Source organism: Bison bison, unplaced genomic scaffold (assembly GCF_000754665.1).
Source record: "Bison bison bison isolate TAMUID 2011002044 unplaced genomic scaffold, Bison_UMD1.0 scf7180017864451, whole genome shotgun sequence".
NCBI classification, from domain to species: Eukaryota; Metazoa; Chordata; class Mammalia; order Artiodactyla; family Bovidae; genus Bison; species Bison bison.
Window position 1 is genome coordinate 7,641,463 of NW_011495013.1, and position 21,637 is coordinate 7,663,099.

The following is a 21,637-nucleotide window of genomic DNA, read 5'->3' on the forward strand; positions in this document are numbered from 1 at the left end:
AACAGCAGAATCAATAAGTTTAGTATATTCACAGAATGGGATTCTACTATGAGAATAAAACCAGTATGAACGAACCTCACACGTAACACTGAGCAAAAGAAATTCAACACCAAGAGTATGATTCCATTTACATAAAATGAACAGGAAAAACTAAATCTACTCTGTTTAAAATCAGGATGATGATTACAAAGGACACAAAAATAGTTTTGGAAATGCTGGTAATGTTCTGTTTAGTAATGTGAGTTCTGATTATATGGGTAGGTTCCATTTACAAAAAGTCATCAAACTGTACACTTGCTATCTGTATACTTTTCTGTACCTACACTGGTACGTCAACAAAAAGTTTTAGAATTTCACTTAAAATTTGCTAAAAGTTCTAAGTAACAAATAACACATTATTAAAATTATATAAGCAAAATGGAGCTAAGTCTGTGGAAAATCTGTTAGCAATAATCTTTTTGGCTTAATTTCATACATACATTTATTCAAGTACATTATTTTAAGATAAATTCCCCAATATGAGTGACTTCTTTCATCAGATTATTAACAAGTACAGTCAATTTTCCATTAGTCATGCTCTGAGAAAAGACTAAATTGTAAAATCTCATTTTAGGCTATAATTCCAAATAATTCTCTTCTAAACATTTCAAAAGTAAACATCTTTAGAGTTTTAGTTTTTCACCTTCTTTTGTTATGGGTTGGTAGAAACATGCAAAACCAACTGAAAAGAAATCTTTTAAACTGGGCTAAAAAGTTCTCCCCAAGGCTTTGACATTCTCTTAAGGGCTTTCTTTCTACTCTGTTTTCCCAGTAGGGCACCCCATTAAAAATGAAATAATAAAAAAGGAATAAAGAGTCTTCAACTAGGAAGTATCTCAAGACACTGCTGCCTAGGTGTCAGACCAAGCAAAATAATGAACAGCAGTTAACCTAATAAAAAACAGATTAAAGATGACAAACAGCCTGGTTAAAGATTCTATAAGTTCAAAACAAACAAAAGTTAAAAATATTTAATAAGTTAAATAATGACCACAGAAAACGAAAACAAAAATCATCATAGGGAAAAAACACACATGTATCATACAAATTACCAAACTTAGACTTCAGAGTTTTCGTAAGTATAATCCAATGAAGTATTATCCTGATGGTAATGCAAACCAAGTCATCCTGACTCACCTGAACAAACTTTATTTTGTTCCTTCCAAAAGAATGACTAGATGTCACATTTTTTAAAAGTTAATAGCAATATTTATGTCTGTTCTTACTCAGCACATTGTATCAATTTCCACACTTAACAATGATCATTTTCATTCATCTTCAGCAATTCAGAGAGGAACTTATCAAACAATATCTTTTCACCATCCTAAACTACCGTATTAGTTTTCTTTTTTTTTAATTAAATCTTGAGAATAAGGGATAATTTCCCTGAACAGTCTTCCTAATGAACCCATTACAAATACTTGTACAACATGACAAATAAACTAAAATAACTTCAGTTACAGTATTTTTTAAATGAAAAAGGAGCATTGAGTTACAGTGATCAGTGGGTCAAAAGCCCAATAATTCTGGAATCATAACCATGGATGGTCTTAAACTTAAAAGAACTATAAATTGAACTTTCATATATTCACAATGCAAACATGCAGACAGCATGCTCTTCCTATGAGTTACCGTATAACTTAAGATTATGAAGGTGTCTAGAATAATGAAAAATGACATAAAATAATGATTTTACATATCTTATGCAATTGTGGTAAGAGCTGGACAATGGTATTTTCATACACTTTCCATTAAGATAAATTTTGTTAGGGGCTAGTAAACTTTTTTAAAAATAAACATTCTGCCAAACAATAATAATAATAATTGAACCCAGATCTGATCAAACCACTAGTCCCACTAATAGTTTATAGGAAATACAGAGGAAAATGCCAAAAATTCAATAATACCACAGAGATGCATTCTGAAAAATCCAGACTCTATAAAACTGTATAAAGCAATCTAGTTTCTTAAGTGACAAATGAAAAAGATGGAAAATCATAGAAAAAGAGGGAAATTACAGATTAACAGACTTTAGAGACATAAACCAACTACAATGTCAATCTTAGTAAGATTTCTGAGTCATACAAACTGAAGTAAAAAAATAAAGGTATTTATGAAACAACAAGATATGTGAACACCACATATTTGCTGATATTCAGAAACAGATTAACTATTTTCAGGTTAAGAATCCATCTTTTAGAGATGCACATTGAAGTATTTATGGGATCTGCTTCAAAGGAGTACAAGATGGGGATATGCTTTCAACATTTCTCCACTAAGTATGATGCTTGCTTTATGCTTTTTGCAGATACTGTATAAATCAGGTTAAGGATGCTCTCCTCTATTCCTGGTTAAGTTTTCATCATATACAGATTTTGAATTTTATTAATGGTTTCTCAGACATTTACTAAAATGATCTCATTTCTCCTATAGTCTGTTAATGTAGTAGAAACATATTACATTTACTAATCTTAAACCAACCATATATTATTGCATGGATATCTTAATACCATCTAGCTGGATTTGAGTGGTTAAAACTAATTTCACAAACATGTTCATGAGTTAGATTGACCTGTAATTTTCTCTTACTTTCTCTGTAAGATAAATAACGAGCTGGGGCACAATCCTTTTTTATATATACTATCAAATAATTTACAAAGAGATTAAACTTATATATACCTTAAATGTTTATTTGTTAAAAATCAAGTGTAAATATCAATGAGACCTTTTTTTTCTTGGTGAGAAAATTCTCAACTACTGATCTAATTTCTTTGATGGTCATACAACCAGTCAAGTTTTCAACTTAAAGTGAAGGTCACGTTTTAACAGTGGCTTCTGAAACCCTAGACATATTCTCCTTTCCTCAGCAGTCCTTTATCCCACCATTTTTCTGACCTCATCTCCTTGGACAATCACTTCAGTCCTCTCAAACGTTTCTGTCTTAAGGCATCTGCAATCCCACCGCCCCATCCCCATTTCCACAGCATCTGATCCCTACGTCTCTCAGGGTCCCCCTCACACATCATCCTACTTGACCATACTATGTAAAGCAGTATATATCATCCACTAACATGATTTTAATTTCACTCTAATTCTCTTATTATACTTGTCACTATCTGATATTCTGTACTAATTTATTTATTTTTATTCTAATTAAGGGAGAATTACAAAATAAGTTCCATAAAAGCAGGTACTCTGTCAAATTGTTCACTCATGTAATCCCAGTGCCTGGTACTTAGAAGACACTCAAAAATACTTATTGAAGTTTTGGGTTCACATCCTGACTCTGTAACTAGTTCTATAACCTTGGGCCAATAGTCTTTGCCTTCTTCCTCCTTACACAAAACACTAATGTCATTCACCTTCCAAGATTCCTGAAAGAACGAAGACATTAAGAGAGATATCTAGCATCCACCTAATCCCAAAGGAAAACAACAAAAAACAGTACAGTAGTTTGTCCAAGGTCATATAGCTACTAAGTCCAGACTTGACTCAGACCTCTTAATTTAAGTCCATGCTCTTTCCACTACCATATACTATCTTTCAGGAGATTTCACTTCATACTAACATACTCCAAATGAGTAAAGTTAACTCAGTCTTCAACGTCTAATAACTTAGGGACTCCTGAGACCCTTTCAGGTGGTGTGCAAGATCTCATATACATAGATTAGAATTTTCCAGAAGCTAAGTGACAAGGGATATCACAATAGATCGAATGCAGAAGCAGATACGTGAATCCAGTTATCTTCTACTAAGCTGGACATTAAAGAAATCTGCAAAAATACAAAATACCATTCTTCCCACTAATTTTTTTTTCCAGAAAATATTTATTTTTCACACAAAAAAAGTTACTGTATTAAGATGTAATGGATTATTACTATGTTTAAATAAAATAATAAATGTTATTATATTTTAATTTTAAATAGAATAAATATCAATAGATAAAACCCATATTAACAAAAGGTCTTTGGGTCCAAAAAGAGTTTAAAGGGGCCTTGAGATTAAAAATTTTGAGACCCACTGGAAAGAATATATCCATTCATTTACTAAACTTAATTTCATATAAATGTCTAAAATTCACAATAGTACTGAAAAACCTATTAGCTTAAGAACTATATGGGAAAGGTTGGGTAGAAGAAAGGAAACAATATGGTATTACAGAAAGAACTAAAGTTTATATTTAGAAGGCCTGTGTTCAAATCTTGGTTATGGTGCTTTGCTAGAAAATTCCCTAAGGAAATCACTGAATCCTCTTCAGCTTAAATGTCCTCGACCATAAAATAAGGATACTAGCGACTACTCTAACGTCTCAAGATTGTTAAGAGTAAGATAATAAATGTGAAAGCTCTCTATCAACTATAAAGCACTATGTAAATATAAACATAAAATTACAGCTGTTATTAAATTTTACCTCTATGGCAGACAGATGGACACTTATGGTTTCTACATCCTAAAGTCCGTCCACAGTTTTGATCACAAGGTGGACAGTTTCCAGGGCAACACTGAAGGGAAAGCAATATATAAAGAACAGATAATTTGAAAATCATACATAATATGAATGTCATTACTAGTTATTCACAGAACTTAGGGAAATCAAAAGATTGTTCTTTTCACTATAAGAATAAGAATATTCAAGAGTATTAACATTCTTGTGTAGAATACATTATACTAAGAACTTGTAAGTTTAAATAGACAATGACCTAATTTAGTGAAATCAAGCTAAATTTACGTGCCCTTTGGTTAACTATTCTATAATCTAAAATAGTTCCAAAAGAGATTCTCTTCTACTTATATATGCAGAGACTGACAACATTAACCATAGGAATGCATGTAGTCAAACTCTATAATCAATTTAGGCAAACAATCTGCCTATTTTTAAGATTTAATTATAATAAAGCCAGTGCATTATATAAATTAGGTGGGGAACTATTTTCAAACCAAAGAATCAGAGTCTAACTAAAGGAAAGAAGCAGAGACAGGCTAACTGATTTCAGCACTCTCTCGTTTGTTACTTCTTAATTTTCAATCTGTGAGAAATACAGCTGTCTAAGACTTGTCCCAATTTTCATTCATGAACACAAAGCAACTACTTAAAAGTTCTATCTGCCATTCTAACTCCTTGACTTCTCATATATCCAAACCTTGGAAACAAAATACAGACTACAATTGTCTTAAAGAAATATGGGTTTGTAACCTACTTAAGAAAAAGTTTCAGGATAAAAAAATAGCTCAAAACAAAATATACATTACTGAAAAGCAATTAAAAGTTAAAATAGTTCACTCAATTCAATAAGTATTTACCAAAAAATACTATGTGCCTATCACTTTCCCAGTGCCAGTGGGGGAAAAGAAGATTATTGCGATAAGCCTTTTAAGTGTTTGTTTCTCACCACTGATGAGCAATAATGACCAGATTTACTCTCCTGCTTTAAACAACTAGAAAATCAGACAAAATATATCCAACAACAGTTTTCAGATTTTGGACAATTAGGCAACACTGGACAGAAACCCTATGAAAAGATAAACAAAAAAGGTGAGTCCTATGATAGCACAAGTTTAGACCTGGAAGTTTCCACACTGCAGCACAAGGAGAAAAATCACAAGCAAAGTCCAGTGGTCTCACCAAGTTAAGGAGACAAAATTCAAGGTTCAGAGGCCAGTATGGTTAGAATTTGTGGAGAAATGGTAGCACAAAATATAAAGTTCATAGTATCTGGAAACCAATCAAAAGTCACCCAGGAGGAAAGAATAACCCAAAAGGAAAGCAAAATTCGATCAACAGAAATAGACCCAAGAATGACAGATGACAGAATTAGTAGATAAGTACATTAAAATAAGCCTGTGAAGTATAGCCCATCCACCTATACTGATGACAACAGAAGAAAGCATGAGCATGAAAAGGACAGACATGGAAGTGATGAAAAAGACCCAACTCCAAGACTCAGATGAAAAAATACTGTCTGAGAGGAGAAAATACATGATGGGATTAAAAATGGGATTATACAATGCAAAAGAAAACTTGTTGAACTTGAAGATAAAGCAATATAAGCTAACATAAAATATGAACATTAAAAAGACTAAATAATAAATGGAGCATGAGTGAAGCATTAGAACTATAGGCCCTCAAGTAGTTTGACATATACATCACTGGAGTGTCATAAAGCAAAGAGTAGGAGAAATATTTGAAGAAATAAGGATTGAAAATGTCCTAAGTATGATGAAAACTATAAAGAAATACAAGAAACTCAACAAAAGCCGAGCAAAAGAAACATGAAGAAGGCAATACAAAGGAAATCACTAATAAATTTCTGAAGACTAATGATAAAGAGAAAAATCTTTTTAAACAAAGAAAAAAGATACATACAGAAGAACAAAGATAACAAAAATAGTTTAAAGTATGGGGGGAAAACTGTCAAATAAAAATCATACAGTAAAAATATTTTTCACAAACAAAAGCTAAAGAGAGTTTACAAAAATTGAAAGACTCCATGACCAGCACTCAAGAGGTGTTAAAGGAAGTTCTTCAGATAAAAGAAAATGAAACCAGATAGAAACCTGAATCTTTATAAAAGGATGAAAAATGGCAAAAGTCATGAGTTTGATGATAAATATAAAAGATTACCTATTTTTTTCAAATTCTTTGAAAGATACCTTTTAAAGCAAAACAACATATTTAAGATTATTTTAAAAAATAGTATAAAATGTGTCGGAATTAAATAAAGGAGGTAAAGTAGAATCATTGAAAAGCAACACTCAATCAAATAGAAGACACAAAAGAAAGAAAAGCAACAAAGAGCAGATGGGCAAACAGAAAATAAATAGCCAATGACAGATTTAAATTCAACCATTTTATTAAAGATCGTAAGAAATGTAAATGATCTACACTCAAATTAAAACTAAAGATTGAATAAAATAAAAAATCTAAGTGTTCTGCATAGATGTTCACTTTAAATATAAAGATATGAATAAGTTAAAAGGATGGAAAAGATATACTGTATTAACACTATGAAAAACAAAGTTGAAATCACTATATTTAATAAATTTAAGAACAAGGTATCTTACCGGAGATAGAGGGATAATTTATAATAATAGAAGAGGCTTGAAAAAACTGCAAATCTACAGACTCAAAAAAATACTCCTTATACTGAACCAAGTTTCTACAGATAAGATCTGAACAGCAGAAGTTAAGCCTCTACAAAACCAAATGACACTGCTAACACTGCTATGACGTTTTAGTCAGGGAACAGAAATAGCCAGATAATCAAGACAAAAGAATTATGCACAGGACAAAAGGACACCACTGTTATTTAAAAACATTGATAGAATTTCCACTAATACAAACAATATATTTATTAATACTTCATATAGGAAGCAAAGAATATGTCTAAATACCTGAAGAACAAGTCAAGATGGCACTTATCATAGGCCCCAAAAGGAAAAACTCAAAAGAATTTTAAAATCAGTTTTCCAAGCTTATTACCTTTCTCCTACACTGATGCTTCTGACAGTCCCGCATCTTAACACACTTAGTTTCACAAAGATAAGGTTTATGGCACGGCATTCGTTTTGTATGCTTCCCACAGCGACAATGCTTTTCCACTTCCTGGAAGAATCAAATGCTATTGACTTTTGTTGATATGATTTTTTCACATTGCTATCTCTATAATTACTAAAAAATGAAAGAGAAAAGTTTTAAGAGCCTTTTGTATTAAAGACTTAAAAAAAAAAAAGGCTGAATTTTCTAAGACACTTGTTTCAAAAAGACTTCACAGAATTTCTATTATTAAATTTAGTAAAAACTTGATATTAAATAGTAAAACAATTAAAATCTCTTATATCTAATTACACCGTAACATCTATACATCTAGTTTCAATAAAACAAGAAAACTGGATTATCTGGTAGCATGTCAAAACCAAAATGACATCTAGGCATTTTTTTCCATCATCACTAAGCCTAATTCATTGTTGCTTTGAATGTCTACTGAGAACAAACAAGTCCACACTAGTCTAAAAATGACAACATTCAAACTTTTACCAAGGAATACAAAATAAATGGTAACTTCAGATTTAATTGCTGGCATACTCTCCTGTTTCATCATAATAAATGTTAGATCATGACAGCAGATGTTTAAGAGAACAATTATAAAACAACCCCATTTGACATATTATGACAGCTGTTAAAAAAGTAATCATTACAGGAGATGACTAACTTGTCTACATGTTTCACAAGGGCCTCGGTGACAACGCTGTGAACATCTATGGATTCCACATTCAAGTACTTTGTCACAACTGTCTCCACAAGTTGGTACATCTTCTGTACAAGGCAAGGAAAATTCTAGAAGCAGATAAAAAAAAAATCAGTATTAGTAACAACATATATTATTATAAAACACTAATAATGTGCCATGTACTTCTGGTTCCCTAAATGACAGGCCTTTCTGACATGAGTTTTTGCATCTACATAATTAATGGAAAAAGTTCACTTTAATGAAAATAACCCCTAATATTTGTAAAGTTTATGCTTTAAAAAAAAAAATTATTTCGGTGCATCGGATCTTAAGCTTCGGCACGTGGGATCTTCGTTGTGGCGCACAGGCTCTCTAGTTGTGGCACTCAGGCTTAGCCGCTCTGTGGCATGTGGGATCCTAGTTCCCAAACAGGGATCCAACCCAGGTCCCCTGCATTGCAAGGAGGATTCTTAACTACTGGACTGCCAGGAAGTCCCAAAGTTTATGCGTTTTAAAAAGAATTCGACACATGACATGTTACCATACTCAAGAAGCACATTTTTATGAGCTAACTACTTCAGAAATAACTTTTCTAAAGAAATGAGTAAGTCCCTGGAAACTACTAGGAAGAATTCTACAATATACAGAATAAAAAAAAAAAAAGAAAATTGCTCTAAACAAGCTCATAGGATGGAAAAAAAAAAAAATCTAGATTTTCAAACTATGAAATTGGCCTTTAACATAAATATTTTATAACTAATGCTGGCAATAATCTCACAAATATGTGTGCTGGTATTGGTGCTTAATCAAGAAAGTGAACGTCAACTGAAACTCTTCTATGCCTTCATCTCAAAGCAGTCAAAACTAAATTCACCTCTAACACAGAATAATGGCAAGAGTTTATAACTATTAGGTTTCCTTCATGTGCTGGCCACTACACTAAATAATTTATGTGCATTTTATCACTTAATTCTCACAATTATCTTATGAAGAAGGTACTACTATTGTCCCCATTTAACTTGAGAAAAGTATATTCAAGAAAGTGGGATTTCAACCCAGATACGCTTAGTCTTTTTTTTTTTTTTTTTTTTAATTTTAGCAGAGATTTATTCAAGCAAGGAAAGAAAGAAATGGGATCAGAGGAAGGAACTAAATCAGGAATACATCTTGTAATACTTATATTCATCACAGTCTTAACTCACCCAGATTTATATATGTTGGCACGCTATTCAGAATGGTGACCCTTATATAATCAAAGATCATATTATTATCACTCCAGTTTTTTGTTTGTTTTATCAGCATGCAGCACAGGATATTGACATTTACTTCCCTCAATCACTTCTCTTCACTGGTCAGGGGTTGAAAGAATAGGGGAGTTGGAAGAGCATTCAGATGGAAGCCGAAGATACACCTTGAATGTGCTTTGATGGGTTGAAAAGAGGTTGGTCTGAGCTTGACAAGACACCCGTTTCAGAGGCTCAGGAAGTTTGGGGCCAAAATCTGAGTTCTTAATCCACCTGTTACCCAGGTGTGTAGAAATCTAATACTGAATTTATATTATTATTGAAATGACATTGTAAGTTTCCAGAGAAGACTAATTGGGAAAATATAATAATTAGCATAACAAGTAATCATAATCTGATTAAAGATTTTTTAGAAAGCCTTACTTGACTTCTGACATGGACAGAACCTTTTCCCAGATCGAGGACAATCTCCACAAGCACCTACATGGCAAACTTGCTCACACGTATGATTACCACATGGTAGTGTTTTCCCACATACCTAGAACAACATGCAATAAATGCTAAAGACTTAAAAGTTAACAAGACTTTGTATACGACATAATAATTTCTCAATCACAAATAAGCAACTTCTTTATATTCCTCATATTATTATGCTTTCTCTCTTACATAGGTATCATGAATGTGCATAAACACAAACACACATTTCTTTTGTGCCAGAGTATATTTTTAAAATACAACAAAGGCAAAAAGAACATACAGTTTCATGTGGTCATCCACCAAGATTTCCAATGGTACTAAAGCCATGCCAATTCTAAGACAAGCTACAAAATCAACCCTACTTCCTCAAGTGGATTAACTCAAGAAGAGGGAAAAGAGGAGAAAAAGCTAGCAAGAAAGAGTACATATGTACTAAATCTGAAATTCAACAAGTCGCTGTTAATTTGAAAAATAAATTTCTCCTGGTAATTAAAATGATACTAAGTTGAAAAGTTTCCTAAAACATGAATAAAATTCATCTGAATTGCTGTTCTTCCTCTCTTTTTATCCAACTAAATCTAACTAGCATTTCTAATTGTATATGCTTTGGTAGACTTTAACACCCACTCCTCAAAATGCATATACACTTACTTGATCACAGTGCCACAGTGGACTTGCACAGCTTCTTTCAGCTACTCGTTTGCCACAGACACACTTTTGTCTACTAACTCTTGGACAAGGTGGGCAACTTCCTAAAATCAAAACGATAAATAAGCATGGAACATCATAAAAGCAATGGCGGCTGCTTTGACTTCTGCTTAAGGCTGGAACATCTAACACTTATGACCTTTTACCTGCATGACAAGGATTTTCACATTTATGTTGTCCACAAAGCAATTTCCGTCCACATGGCAGCTGACAGGACCATTCCTTAGCACTGCACCGGCGAGGGATAGGTTTTGCTTTCTTACAATAACAAGTAGTTGTGACCATCTTGGGACAAGGGGGGCAAGGACCTAGAATCCAATGAAAGGAAAAAAAATCAGAAGTCAAAAATTAAAAATTTCAGTTCCTACACCTATCAGTAATTCCTAACACTTTCCTGATACTTTAAAAGGCAATCCCTTCAAATATTTTCTTATGTACACTTAAGTTCTGGATTCAACTTTCACAATGATTTTTTTGCTTCAATGTAAGAAGAAATAACTACCCACAAAAAACAAGAAATATAATATATAACTCACCCGGATGGCAGAGGAGTAAACACTTATGGCCACAAGAAGGTTTAAAATCTCTCTCACATACTTGGCCACATGAATGAGGCACAAGCCACGGATCTAAAGGTGGATCTTCCACTTTTCCACAATAGCAATAGTACCTGCTAGGTGTGTCAGATCGTTTGTATTCAAACCTACATTTGGGACTACAAAGAATGAAATTCCTGAAGTTAATTTCATTTATAAAAGTGATATGAGATGGGATATAAATATACTTAACAATGGAGTATATACAATCAGTTAATGTAACCTCTGCTCCATCTCTATATTAGTAAGAAACATGATTTTACTAAAATCAACTTCAACCATCTAGAACAGCTCTGTCCAATAATTTCCTGAGACAATGGAAGTGTTCTACACCTGTCATGTCCAACACAATAGCCATTAGCCACATATGGCTAGTGAGCACTTGAAATGTGGCTAATACATACAACTGAGGAAGAAACAATTTTTTATTTCATAATTTTTAAGAGTATAAACAACTGCATGCGGCTACTTGCTACTGTATTAAACAACACATATCTAAAATACAGCTATACAAGAAAGCAACATTAGCTTTCTACTAACCACCTGAACTTTATTCTTGAGTTATTCATTCCAATTTTATAAGGCTCACTATTTTAAAAGTTTGGTTGGGTGGTCTACAAATAAGCAAACTATATTAGCAATAGCAAGCAGAAGAGAGAAATCAGGTTACAGGTAGGTAATATAGCAGCAAGAAACATGGCAAAATCTAGAAAGGGAAAAATATTTGAAAATAAAAAATATTCATATTTAACATCTAATACAAAAATATATATATTTCAAATATGCCTAAGTCAAAGAAAAGTTCAAATACTGCTTCACATTCTCTACTAAAACAAATTTTTACCCAGCAAGACTAAAATAAAGCAGTTTTGGTCCTAGAAGCCAAACTAAAATAATAAATGTAGAAAATTTAATGAGACTGGATAACCTGAAGCTTTGATAGATTTTGAGGCTAAAACTAGGAAGCCAATGATCAAAATGTTAGATGTCAGTCTTGTACAATGTGACACTAAAATATACAAACAGGAGCTCCTGAGAGAAGCTGCAGAATTTCAATGGATTCTAGTCAGAAAGAAATTAAAAGTTCTTTAAAAAGATAACTAAGGCGTTGCTTTGTGGTGGGGGTGGGAGGGGGGGGGGGGGTGGGGGTAAGAATCTAAATGATTTAGTAGTTACCAAAGGAACTATTAGTTAATACAAGTTGGGGCAATGGAGGGAGCCATTAGTAGGTTTCATCTCTTCACAAACCAAATGACTACTTGAAGGCCAAGCATGGACAATGAAATTGCCAATAGAACAACTAAGAAGCTACAATTTTCATTTATTTTACTACTAAACACTCCAACTAAATTAGAGAAAGTTACCAAGGCCAGGGATAATCTCTCTTTCCAAAATCATCATCCGTCAGAGAAGATACCAGAAACTGGCTATCTTTAGCCCACTTCTGGATACAGGGCATGTGAAATATACAGAAACATCCTGAACAACTCCAAACCTAAGACAAAGGTATCAGAGATTAACAAACACAAAATGATTTTTCTTTGATAATTCCACAATACTTTAAAACAAGTATCATTTTCAAGAACTAATTACAGAAAAAAACCTTCCTCTAGCATAATAGAAGAAATGTTCTTTTAAAAAATTAATTTACATGTAGAACACTGTAAAGAAAAATAATATTAACCATCCAGATTCATTCAGCTAGAAACTACTGCTAACATTCTGAAAAAAATCTCTAATATTTTTGTATATATTTCATACTTTTTAAAAAATGAGGTCATACTGCAGTTACTGATAAGTAACTATAGCCTTTTTTTTAACATAGTATAAGCACTTACCCTTATCAAATATGTTCATACAACATGATATTTATAGCTGTATAGCAGGTATCACGTTGATTTATATACCATAATTTAACAAATTTTGGGTCGTTGTACATTTAGGTTTTTCTAATTGTAAATAACACCACAAAAGGAATCCTTAAACACAAGTATGTACTTATAATCTCTGTTGCCCCATTGTTATTAAAAATCTATTAGTCTCGCAATTAATGCTAAATTCTAAAACTTGGGTGAACAAAGAAACTTGAAAATATATATATAAATATCATAAGCCAGCTGAAGCACTGAAAAAAAGCCAACTTCTTCCCCCAAAAAAGCAGTGCCTAAAAAAAGAACTGGGATATAGAAGTAAAAGGTCAAGAGAGGGAAAAGGAAATGCGAATAAACTGCATATTACTCAGCTGATTACTACTAAGGGCCAAAGTTCAGTCCTGTTAGGAATGTTCTGAAGAACCACATAAAACATGCCTAGGACAACTCCAGCCCCAACCACTAGCAAAGAGGAAGCTAGAGCACTCATCCCTTAATTCCTTATGGTGGAATGTTGCCCCAGTGGGGAATAACTCTGCCCTACTTCGGTACTATACCCACTTCCTGCTGAGTTAGTTCCCAAAGAGAAAGCAGTGAGGTTGGGGAAAAAACCCACAGACAGCAAGTGTTTAATGCAGAGACTATTCCTCCACTGCAGCTGAATTCACAGTAAGCCAACCAGAAGCACCAAAGGCACCTGCAGCTGCTATGCTATCCTATCTGATATAGCTTAAATTTCTGGTTCATTCTGCATGACCCATCCATTTCACATCTGACCTGACTGCCCTTCTCTAGGCAATGGTGCTACAATAGCAGAGGATTAGCTTGAGGTCTAAATGGTGAGTCTATCACATTCAGTCATCACGTCCCCTTAATTGCTTTATTAATGCTCTTTAAATTTACATATATATTAACTTCACCATTAGGCCATAGAATCTCTAAGTACATAAGTTATCTCTGAATCCATCTCTCCCCATTAACCTAGCCACTTTCCAGAAGCACCTTCAAGACAAGAGAAGCTCACTAATAAACCATAAATGTCACTGCCAGGTTTTACTTCCTTGAAGGCAGGGAACATAATGATATTTTTTAAAACCTGGTGAAAGTAATGAAATGTAAGTTATTTAACATTTCAGTACTTGTGAGTCTCTATTAAGTACTAATGCTAAAAATGCTTTATCAACATGACATATGCATTGACACTGAAAATATTTGCTTCAGTTTTATTAATAGTGCTGAAAATATTCATTGCTCATTTAGAGGTATTTTTCTTTTAATCACAGATTCCCCAAAACTGAATATCAATTTATAAATAGAATTCTCAAATGAAACATTTTTTAGCAAAAACAGTAATAAATGATTACAAAGTATACATGCAAAATAAGATATTTGATGGCAATAACATTATTTTAGATATGGACAAAAACTTACTGCTTGGTTTCTCTTCACTGAAGCAATACAAATTAAGCATGTCATAGCCCCGGCTTGAAAAGCTTCATTTACGTACTGTTTCGTTCGCTCTAATTCTCGTACATCTCCATCTTGAAATTTAAAAATTGAAAACTTAAGGTTAAGCAACATCTGAAAATAACACAAAGTCACCAACAGCACCACATTACGTGAGAACTGTCTAGTATTATCAATTGTTCAAACTACAGCTAAAAAAAGGAGAAGCTAAAGGAAAAAAGCAATCAGTGAACTGCAAAGAGGTCACAAAGTCCATGCATTCTATTTTGACCTTCTCTCAGAGTTCACCTGCTGTTACAGTCCTTAACAAATCCGGCGGGGGCAGAGCCTCAGGCAAAGGCAGCAAGATGCCAAGTAATAAGAGAAAGCATACCTAAAGCGAGGTGAAAGGAACTGAAAAGCAAAAGCTCAGCAGAGCCACTGAGCCTAAATATAAGCATATGTCTATCAATGTGTAAGTGCATAAGAGTCTGTGTATATGAGTCTGTCTGTCTGACAAAGCATGTTCTTAGTAAAAATCCATCGAATGAAAAGATCAATACAGTACAATAACCTTGTTTCATTAAATTATGCTATTTCTGCTTAAAAAGGAAGCATGACTTAGAAAAAAAATTACTACACCGTATTTTCTTTAAGCAATCATTAAGCATTTACTTGGTAGACACTGCACTATTTGTATTTCAGTAAGATTAAATAAGATGTTTTTAATTTCATTTTACAGATGAGAAAACTGAAGCACATAACATTTAAGTAACTTCGGTATGGCTCCAAAGTGAGCCCTCTTGACCACTATGCTATGCTGCAGCAAGGGTTTAATACAGGAAGGTCCAAGAAATAACAGCACAATGAAAGGCAGAAAAGCAACCCTGAAGCTCACATGACACCAAAAGGACAATAATCTGAGTCACTTTAGTATAAGAAAAATAAACCTACAGGCCTTTAGTATAATAAAGATTATTCAATAGAGGTTAACCAAGTCTCCAGGAAAAGTACACTACTGGCATAAACTATCATAAGTACAGAACATGGCAATAAAATTGTACAAGCCAAAATTTATGTCATCAAAAAGAAAAATAAGAAGGACACTTGGATAATTCTTTACTTTCTAAGACCATCTAAGTAAACACAAAAGTCACAAAATCTTGTTCTACCATACTATAAACACAAGTATAATTTAGGTTATTCAACAAAATATATATAAAATCACTCCCAAAACTATAAAATACTATAAACTTACTAAGACAATTGTTTTGAACAAACATCAAAGTTTGACGAGAATCCTTAAAGACAGACTTAATAACCATATTCTATGTATTTATTTTGCTCTTTGACATGGCTGGCTCTAACAAATGTAGAGCATTTTAAAATTTCATCTAATTTAACAGCTACCATGTAACATAGAAGATAAAAACAAGATGAATAGACTTTAATAAAGTCTAATCTTATATTTATAAAATTTATGTAAGACTTCTTTGAAAATTGTGTTAAAACTTGGCTGCAGCAATAAAGTATAGTGCCCAAGATGTCATGGTGGACAGGATGGCATTTGAAGTCATGCATTTTAACAAGATCACTCTGGCAACTGAAGAAAAATGACTGTGAGGAGGCCAAGACTGGAAACATGAAGTACCAGAGAGGAGGTAGTTACAGCAGATGAAGCAAAAAAGACATTTAGTAAGTCAATGTGTCCATCTCAGCTTTCTCATCTTTAAAATAGTAGTAATAATAATATCTACCCCACAGAGCTATTATGTGGATTTAAATAACTATTATTTAATAGCTATTAAACCTATTAAACAGCTGTAGGGGCCTGAATTAAGGTGATGACAGTATGGGGAAAGGTGGGGTGAATTTAAGAAATTTAGGAAGTAAAACTCAGCAGGACTTGGTGACAATGAGATTGTGTTGCTTTGAAAAGTCAACGTTCATGCCAAGATTCAGAAGGAAAGATTGCTGTGCCTGAAGAGCTGTCTGACATAGGCTGAGGGGAGGAGTGGGAGCAAATAAAATATACTCATGTCATGTATATGCCAACCCTGCTCCCAGATTTCTGCCTTAGGTGGGTGACTGGGAAAACTGTGGCACTACTAATTAATATAAAGAAAATAAGACAATAAATAAGTTATCTTTCAACATATGTTTATGTTTCCATAGGCCAGCAAGACAGCAATACCCAACAGGAAGCTGCCATTAAAGTCTGAAACTTGACATGGAAGTATAAAGGCTGTGAGTTCTGGTGTTCAATTCACTAACGTGAGATAGGAACCATCTCATAACTCTGGCATTTACTGTACTAGTCAAGTTTCCTGACTTTGGTAGAGGCAAAGTACAGAACACAATGGAATGGATATCAAAATACTTATGGATTTGACACAATACAGCGTAAGAAAATCGCCTTAACACTTTGAGATGAAAGCCGGGTTAAAATTAACAATACTCATAAATGATAAAAGTTTTCTAAACACTAGACAGAAATACTTGGTTATATCACTGGATTTCCTATTTAAAAATAACACCTGTACCTAGAATGGTTTAAGTGAGGTCTTCTTGAAGGAAGCCTGAAGTTACTTTCTATGAAATCCTTTAAAAGCAAGAAACCTCAAGGTTCCTCTTTGCCAACTTTTACCTGGCTGAGTCAGACTTCTCAGTCAAGCTTCCTAATCTTAATTCCTTGCCAGACAGGGTAAATTCCTTGGAAACCATTTTGATGATATGTACCCAGGCTCATGATGCTATCAATATACTCAGCAACTACTATGGATAATACCTTCAGGAATGCTTCCAGCAATGACTGTAAGCATAAAATGTGGAATATGTAAGAGCACTTCACAGAAAATAATCTATTTCTACACTTAGTACCAAATCTTCACAGCAACATCACTTTGCCCCTTGCTCTCATAAACGAATGTGGTTAAGTAACCCAGATATATACAACATACAATGTGACTGTACACACTGAACCTGAGGAGACTAAGATTTTTTTTAAAGCATAAACATCAGAAGTTGTAAGATATAAAATAAAGGAATAAAGTTAAGAAATGAAACTGACTCCAAGATACATTTAACATAATGAAAAAGAGAAAAATGAAGAATCAATTTAAAGGAGTATTCAAAGTCTTCAAGTGCAATCAAACCATCATCAGGAACAACTGGACCCAACTCATCTCTCAGGGAAGATCCCCCATCCCCACCACCCAGGCATACTAATGAGATGCCAATGAAACACCAAAGAGAATTTCTAAGGCTATAAAAGACATTGCCATCCTATTACTGTGATAAAACATATAACTCAAATAGTAAACGGAGAAGGCAATGGCACCCCACTCCAGTACTCTTGCCTGGAAACTCCCATGGACAGAGGAGCTTGGAAGGCTGCAGTCCATGGGGTCGCTGAGGGTCAGACACGACTGAGCGACTTCACTTTCACTTTTACGTATTGGAGAAGGAAATGGCAACCCACTCCAGTGTTCTTGCCTGGAAAATCCCAGGGATGGGGGAGCCTGGTGGGCTGCCGTCTATGGGGTTGCAGAGTCAGACACGACTAAAGCGACTTAGCAGTGGTGGCAGCAAATAATAAAAGGTGTAAAAATTCAACTCCATAGCATAAGAATGTTCATTCTTAAGATACAAAAAGTATCCCACACAGAGTAAAGGTGTTAGAAAAAGTCAGGAATATATTTTTCATTTGATGTAAAAATATCAAAATTTAAAAGCTCATACAGTACCTGTCTGAGTAGTATAAGTTATAAATGTATTAGCAACTATTTTTCCTCTTTTTCCTTCAAAATCTTCATCCCCTTCTTCTTCAGATGAAGAGCTAAAGTGTTCTTCAACAATTTTTTTGGCTGCAGCCTGATTAGCCTTCTTGATTTCCTCAAATTTCTTTTGAGACATTAGCTCTGCTTAATAGAAAAAAAAAAATGTTTTTCATTTCTGCAAAACAATCTCGCAAAAAGAAAGACATGATATACCAACACATTATTAAAATACAGATTTAAAAGTCACCTTTGGTGCATTCTATTTTACTGTCATCTATGAAAAAAAGTATTTTCAAATTTCTTATCATATAGGTAAAGAGAATACCACAATATAAACTTTCACTTTTGTTAAATATTCTGCTAAATGCAACAAACTGTTCTAGAGTGACTAACAAATCAATTTTTTAATTTACAAAGGCATGTTAAAGTATCAAAAAACTGGTGATCAACCTCAAGACAAGGACATTAACAAAATTAAAGTGAGATGTTTAAAAATAAATGGTAGGAAAGTCCAAGAGGGAAGGGATACACATAGCCGATTCACTTTGTTGTACAGCAAAAACTAACACAACAATGCAAAGAAATTATACTCCAATAATAAAAAAAAGTTTTAAATGAATGAATGGTACACAGTGATTCTTAAGAGGTGGGAAACATACCCACTGGGAGCACATCAAAATCAGCAAAGCCACGTGCTTTTTCAAATCATCTTCTTCCATACTACAAACCCAACATGGCCTGGCCCACCAAAGACTTAGCACAAGCAATATTCACTGTATACTCACTACGTTTACAATTGCTGCTTAGAAAGCGCAAGAACTTTTTTGTCTTTATTAGCATGTGGTCACAAAACACATTTACTGAACATTAATCCCACACAAAAAGTGACTGACGGTAAAGAATCAGACAGACTGTAAAGAATCAGACCGTAAAGTGCCAGACAGTAAAGAATCTGTCTGCAATGCGGGAGACCTGGGTTCGATCCCTGGGCCACAAGAGGATCCCCTGGAAGAGGGCATGGTAACCCATTCCAGTATTCTTCCCTGGAGACTGCCCATGGCCAGAGGAGCCTATCGAGCTACAGTCCACGGGATCGAAAACAGTGATACACGACTGAGTGACTAAGCACAGGAATCCAACACAAAATACTGCTAACATAGAAAATGTGCTTCTCACAACTTCATTCCAAAAAGAAACGTTAAGTAAGTTTTGAATTAGTTCCGTTATTCTGCTTAGCACTGTCTGTACTTCTGACTTTGTTACTGTCTTAAATAATGCAAAAAAGAATTAGACTACTTCATAGCACATTCCCAATGAGACTTCAAACTCCTCAAGAGCAGGACTATCAGAATTCTCTACAAGCATTATTAATAAACCCTTCTAGACAGCAACCACAGTTCAAGAAAGGAGCCACAAACATACTGAATTGATCTTAATTCATGAGTGCCTTAATTCATCAGTGCACTAAGAAATGCACTTTATGCTTGAAACTGATGAGTCACTACTCATAAAAACTTTCCTATTTTAGGTGGTGTACTTGTATTTAATGATGTTTTATCTTTATTTTCCTCATGAAATCCTCTCCTTTTCTTATTGCAGCTGGTTTGGCTGGGAACTCCTGGATATTTCAAGTAAAACTGGAGGAAAATGTACAGAGCTTACACAGGAATCTTTGAGTACTGGTAGAAAACTAATTGATATAAGATATATGACTCAAAATTTTTTTAAAGGTTGAAGCAGATATAATAAAAACATTCATAACCTGATCAATAGACCCAGATCAGATCATCTCAAAGACAGCTGACAAAGCAACCTTCCCATATATTATTTTTTACAGTCAAATCTCAATTATCCAGTTGAAGGATGCTTGCTTTTCTCTAACCACAAAATCCAAGGAAGTTCACCAAAACTGTTCACAAGTCTCCCTCTTGCATACCTCACTACCACCAATATCATACTCAGTAACTCATCACTATCCTAAACTCAGAATTTTCTATCACCTAACTTTAAAATTAGCTGGAGGAGGTATAACATTCAGAAGCTCAATTTGCTCCTCCACCCAAAAAAATATATTTTGAAAAATACAACAATAAAATTATTTCCGGGATTATTCTTTGACCCCCTGCACTCTTTCACTGCTGTGGACAACTGAAAGCTGCATGTGTGCACGCCACCAAAACACTGCTTTGTTGTTCAGTCACTAAGCTCTTTGCAACCCCATGAACTGCAGCAAGCCCGGGTCCCCTGTCCTTCACTATCTCTTGTGAGTTAGCTCCAACTCCTGTCCGTTGCCTTGGGTGAAGGATACTGACAAGCTGAAGGAGGCCACACCAGATATATCCAGGAAAGGACATGAAATTTGTGACCCCAGCAGAAAACAGTACCACAAACTCAAGTGCATATAGGGCATAGATAATTAAGGTCACTAAACTAGGCAATCAAACAAAGATGGAAAATGACAAACAGCCCCAGAAGTAGGAGACACAATGCGAAGGGGAAAGCCTAAATCCAATCTAAAAGGGACTTCTGTAACTCGGCCCAACCGACTGTTGCCACGCATAAAAGTACCAAAGCCACAGTGTTTGAGAAGAAAAGTTGCTAACCGGGTTTTTATGAAATTTTAAAAAGAAAAACCAAAAAACTGCCGGCAATCAATTCAGATTTAACGCATTGTGTTAACCAAACTATACGCTAAATCAGACCGCTGGGCTACGATTTGCAACCTTGGGAATTCAATAGACAAGAGAGAAGAGAAGACTACGGGACGGAGAAATAATAAAGATTAATATCAATTAAACTGATGATGAATAAGGTGTGATGGGAATTGGCCTAGAATGAACAGTTGCCTGAAAGCTTTGAGAAGTGAGGCCAATTATAAACTCCCGAAGAAGGAAAGTAGTGAATGCGGAGGCAGCTCAGACTAGGCAGTGCCTTAGGAGGTGGGTATTCAGGTGAGCCCGAGAACAGGAGCCATTCTCACCACCGGCCACGGAAGTCTGAGGCGCTTCAGACCCCGCGGGGCAGCGCCGCGCTGAGCTACCTGCAGCCGCAGGGGTGGCCGCTCCTCCGGGGCTGAGGCCAGGAACAGCAGCGCCCACCGACCCCTTCTCTCGCCCTCCTCCGGCGCCGCGGAGATGGACTCCATTTCCCGAGGAGGGGGCCGCAGTGCCTCGTCCTCGGGCTCGGCCTCGACCACCGGCTACCTGGCGCCAGGAAGCTTCCATCCCTGCAGAGGGAAAAAAAAAAAAA

At 34.7% G+C, this 21,637-nt stretch overlaps 1 protein-coding gene across 6 annotated transcripts in view; it reads right to left on the reverse strand.

Annotated features, from left to right (window-relative positions):
• NFXL1 (nuclear transcription factor, X-box binding-like 1) overlaps positions 1 to 21,637 on the reverse strand; it is a 61,160-nt gene that overhangs the window by 39,058 nt on the left and 465 nt on the right. For 3 of the 6 annotated variants that reach the window (XM_010858880.1, XM_010858878.1, XM_010858879.1), the window contains exons 2-12: positions 21,369 to 21,614; positions 18,356 to 18,529; positions 14,595 to 14,704; positions 12,657 to 12,787; positions 11,233 to 11,411; positions 10,843 to 11,004; positions 10,640 to 10,740; positions 9,935 to 10,049; positions 8,250 to 8,374; positions 7,520 to 7,642; positions 4,451 to 4,541 (exon numbers count right to left, since the gene is read on the reverse strand). In XM_010858880.1, the coding sequence (XP_010857182.1) occupies positions 4,451 to 4,541; positions 7,520 to 7,642; positions 8,250 to 8,374; positions 9,935 to 10,049; positions 10,640 to 10,740; positions 10,843 to 11,004; positions 11,233 to 11,411; positions 12,657 to 12,787; positions 14,595 to 14,704; positions 18,356 to 18,529; positions 21,369 to 21,612 (1,555 nt within the window). In that variant the 5' untranslated portion in view covers positions 21,613 to 21,614. Of the gene's footprint in view, positions 1 to 4,450; positions 4,542 to 7,519; positions 7,643 to 8,249; positions 8,375 to 9,934; positions 10,050 to 10,639; positions 10,741 to 10,842; positions 11,005 to 11,232; positions 11,412 to 12,656; positions 12,788 to 14,594; positions 14,705 to 18,355; positions 18,533 to 21,368; positions 21,615 to 21,637 lie in introns of all 6 variants that reach the window. The other 3 variants (XM_010858881.1, XM_010858882.1, XM_010858884.1) reach the window with 2 other exon arrangements.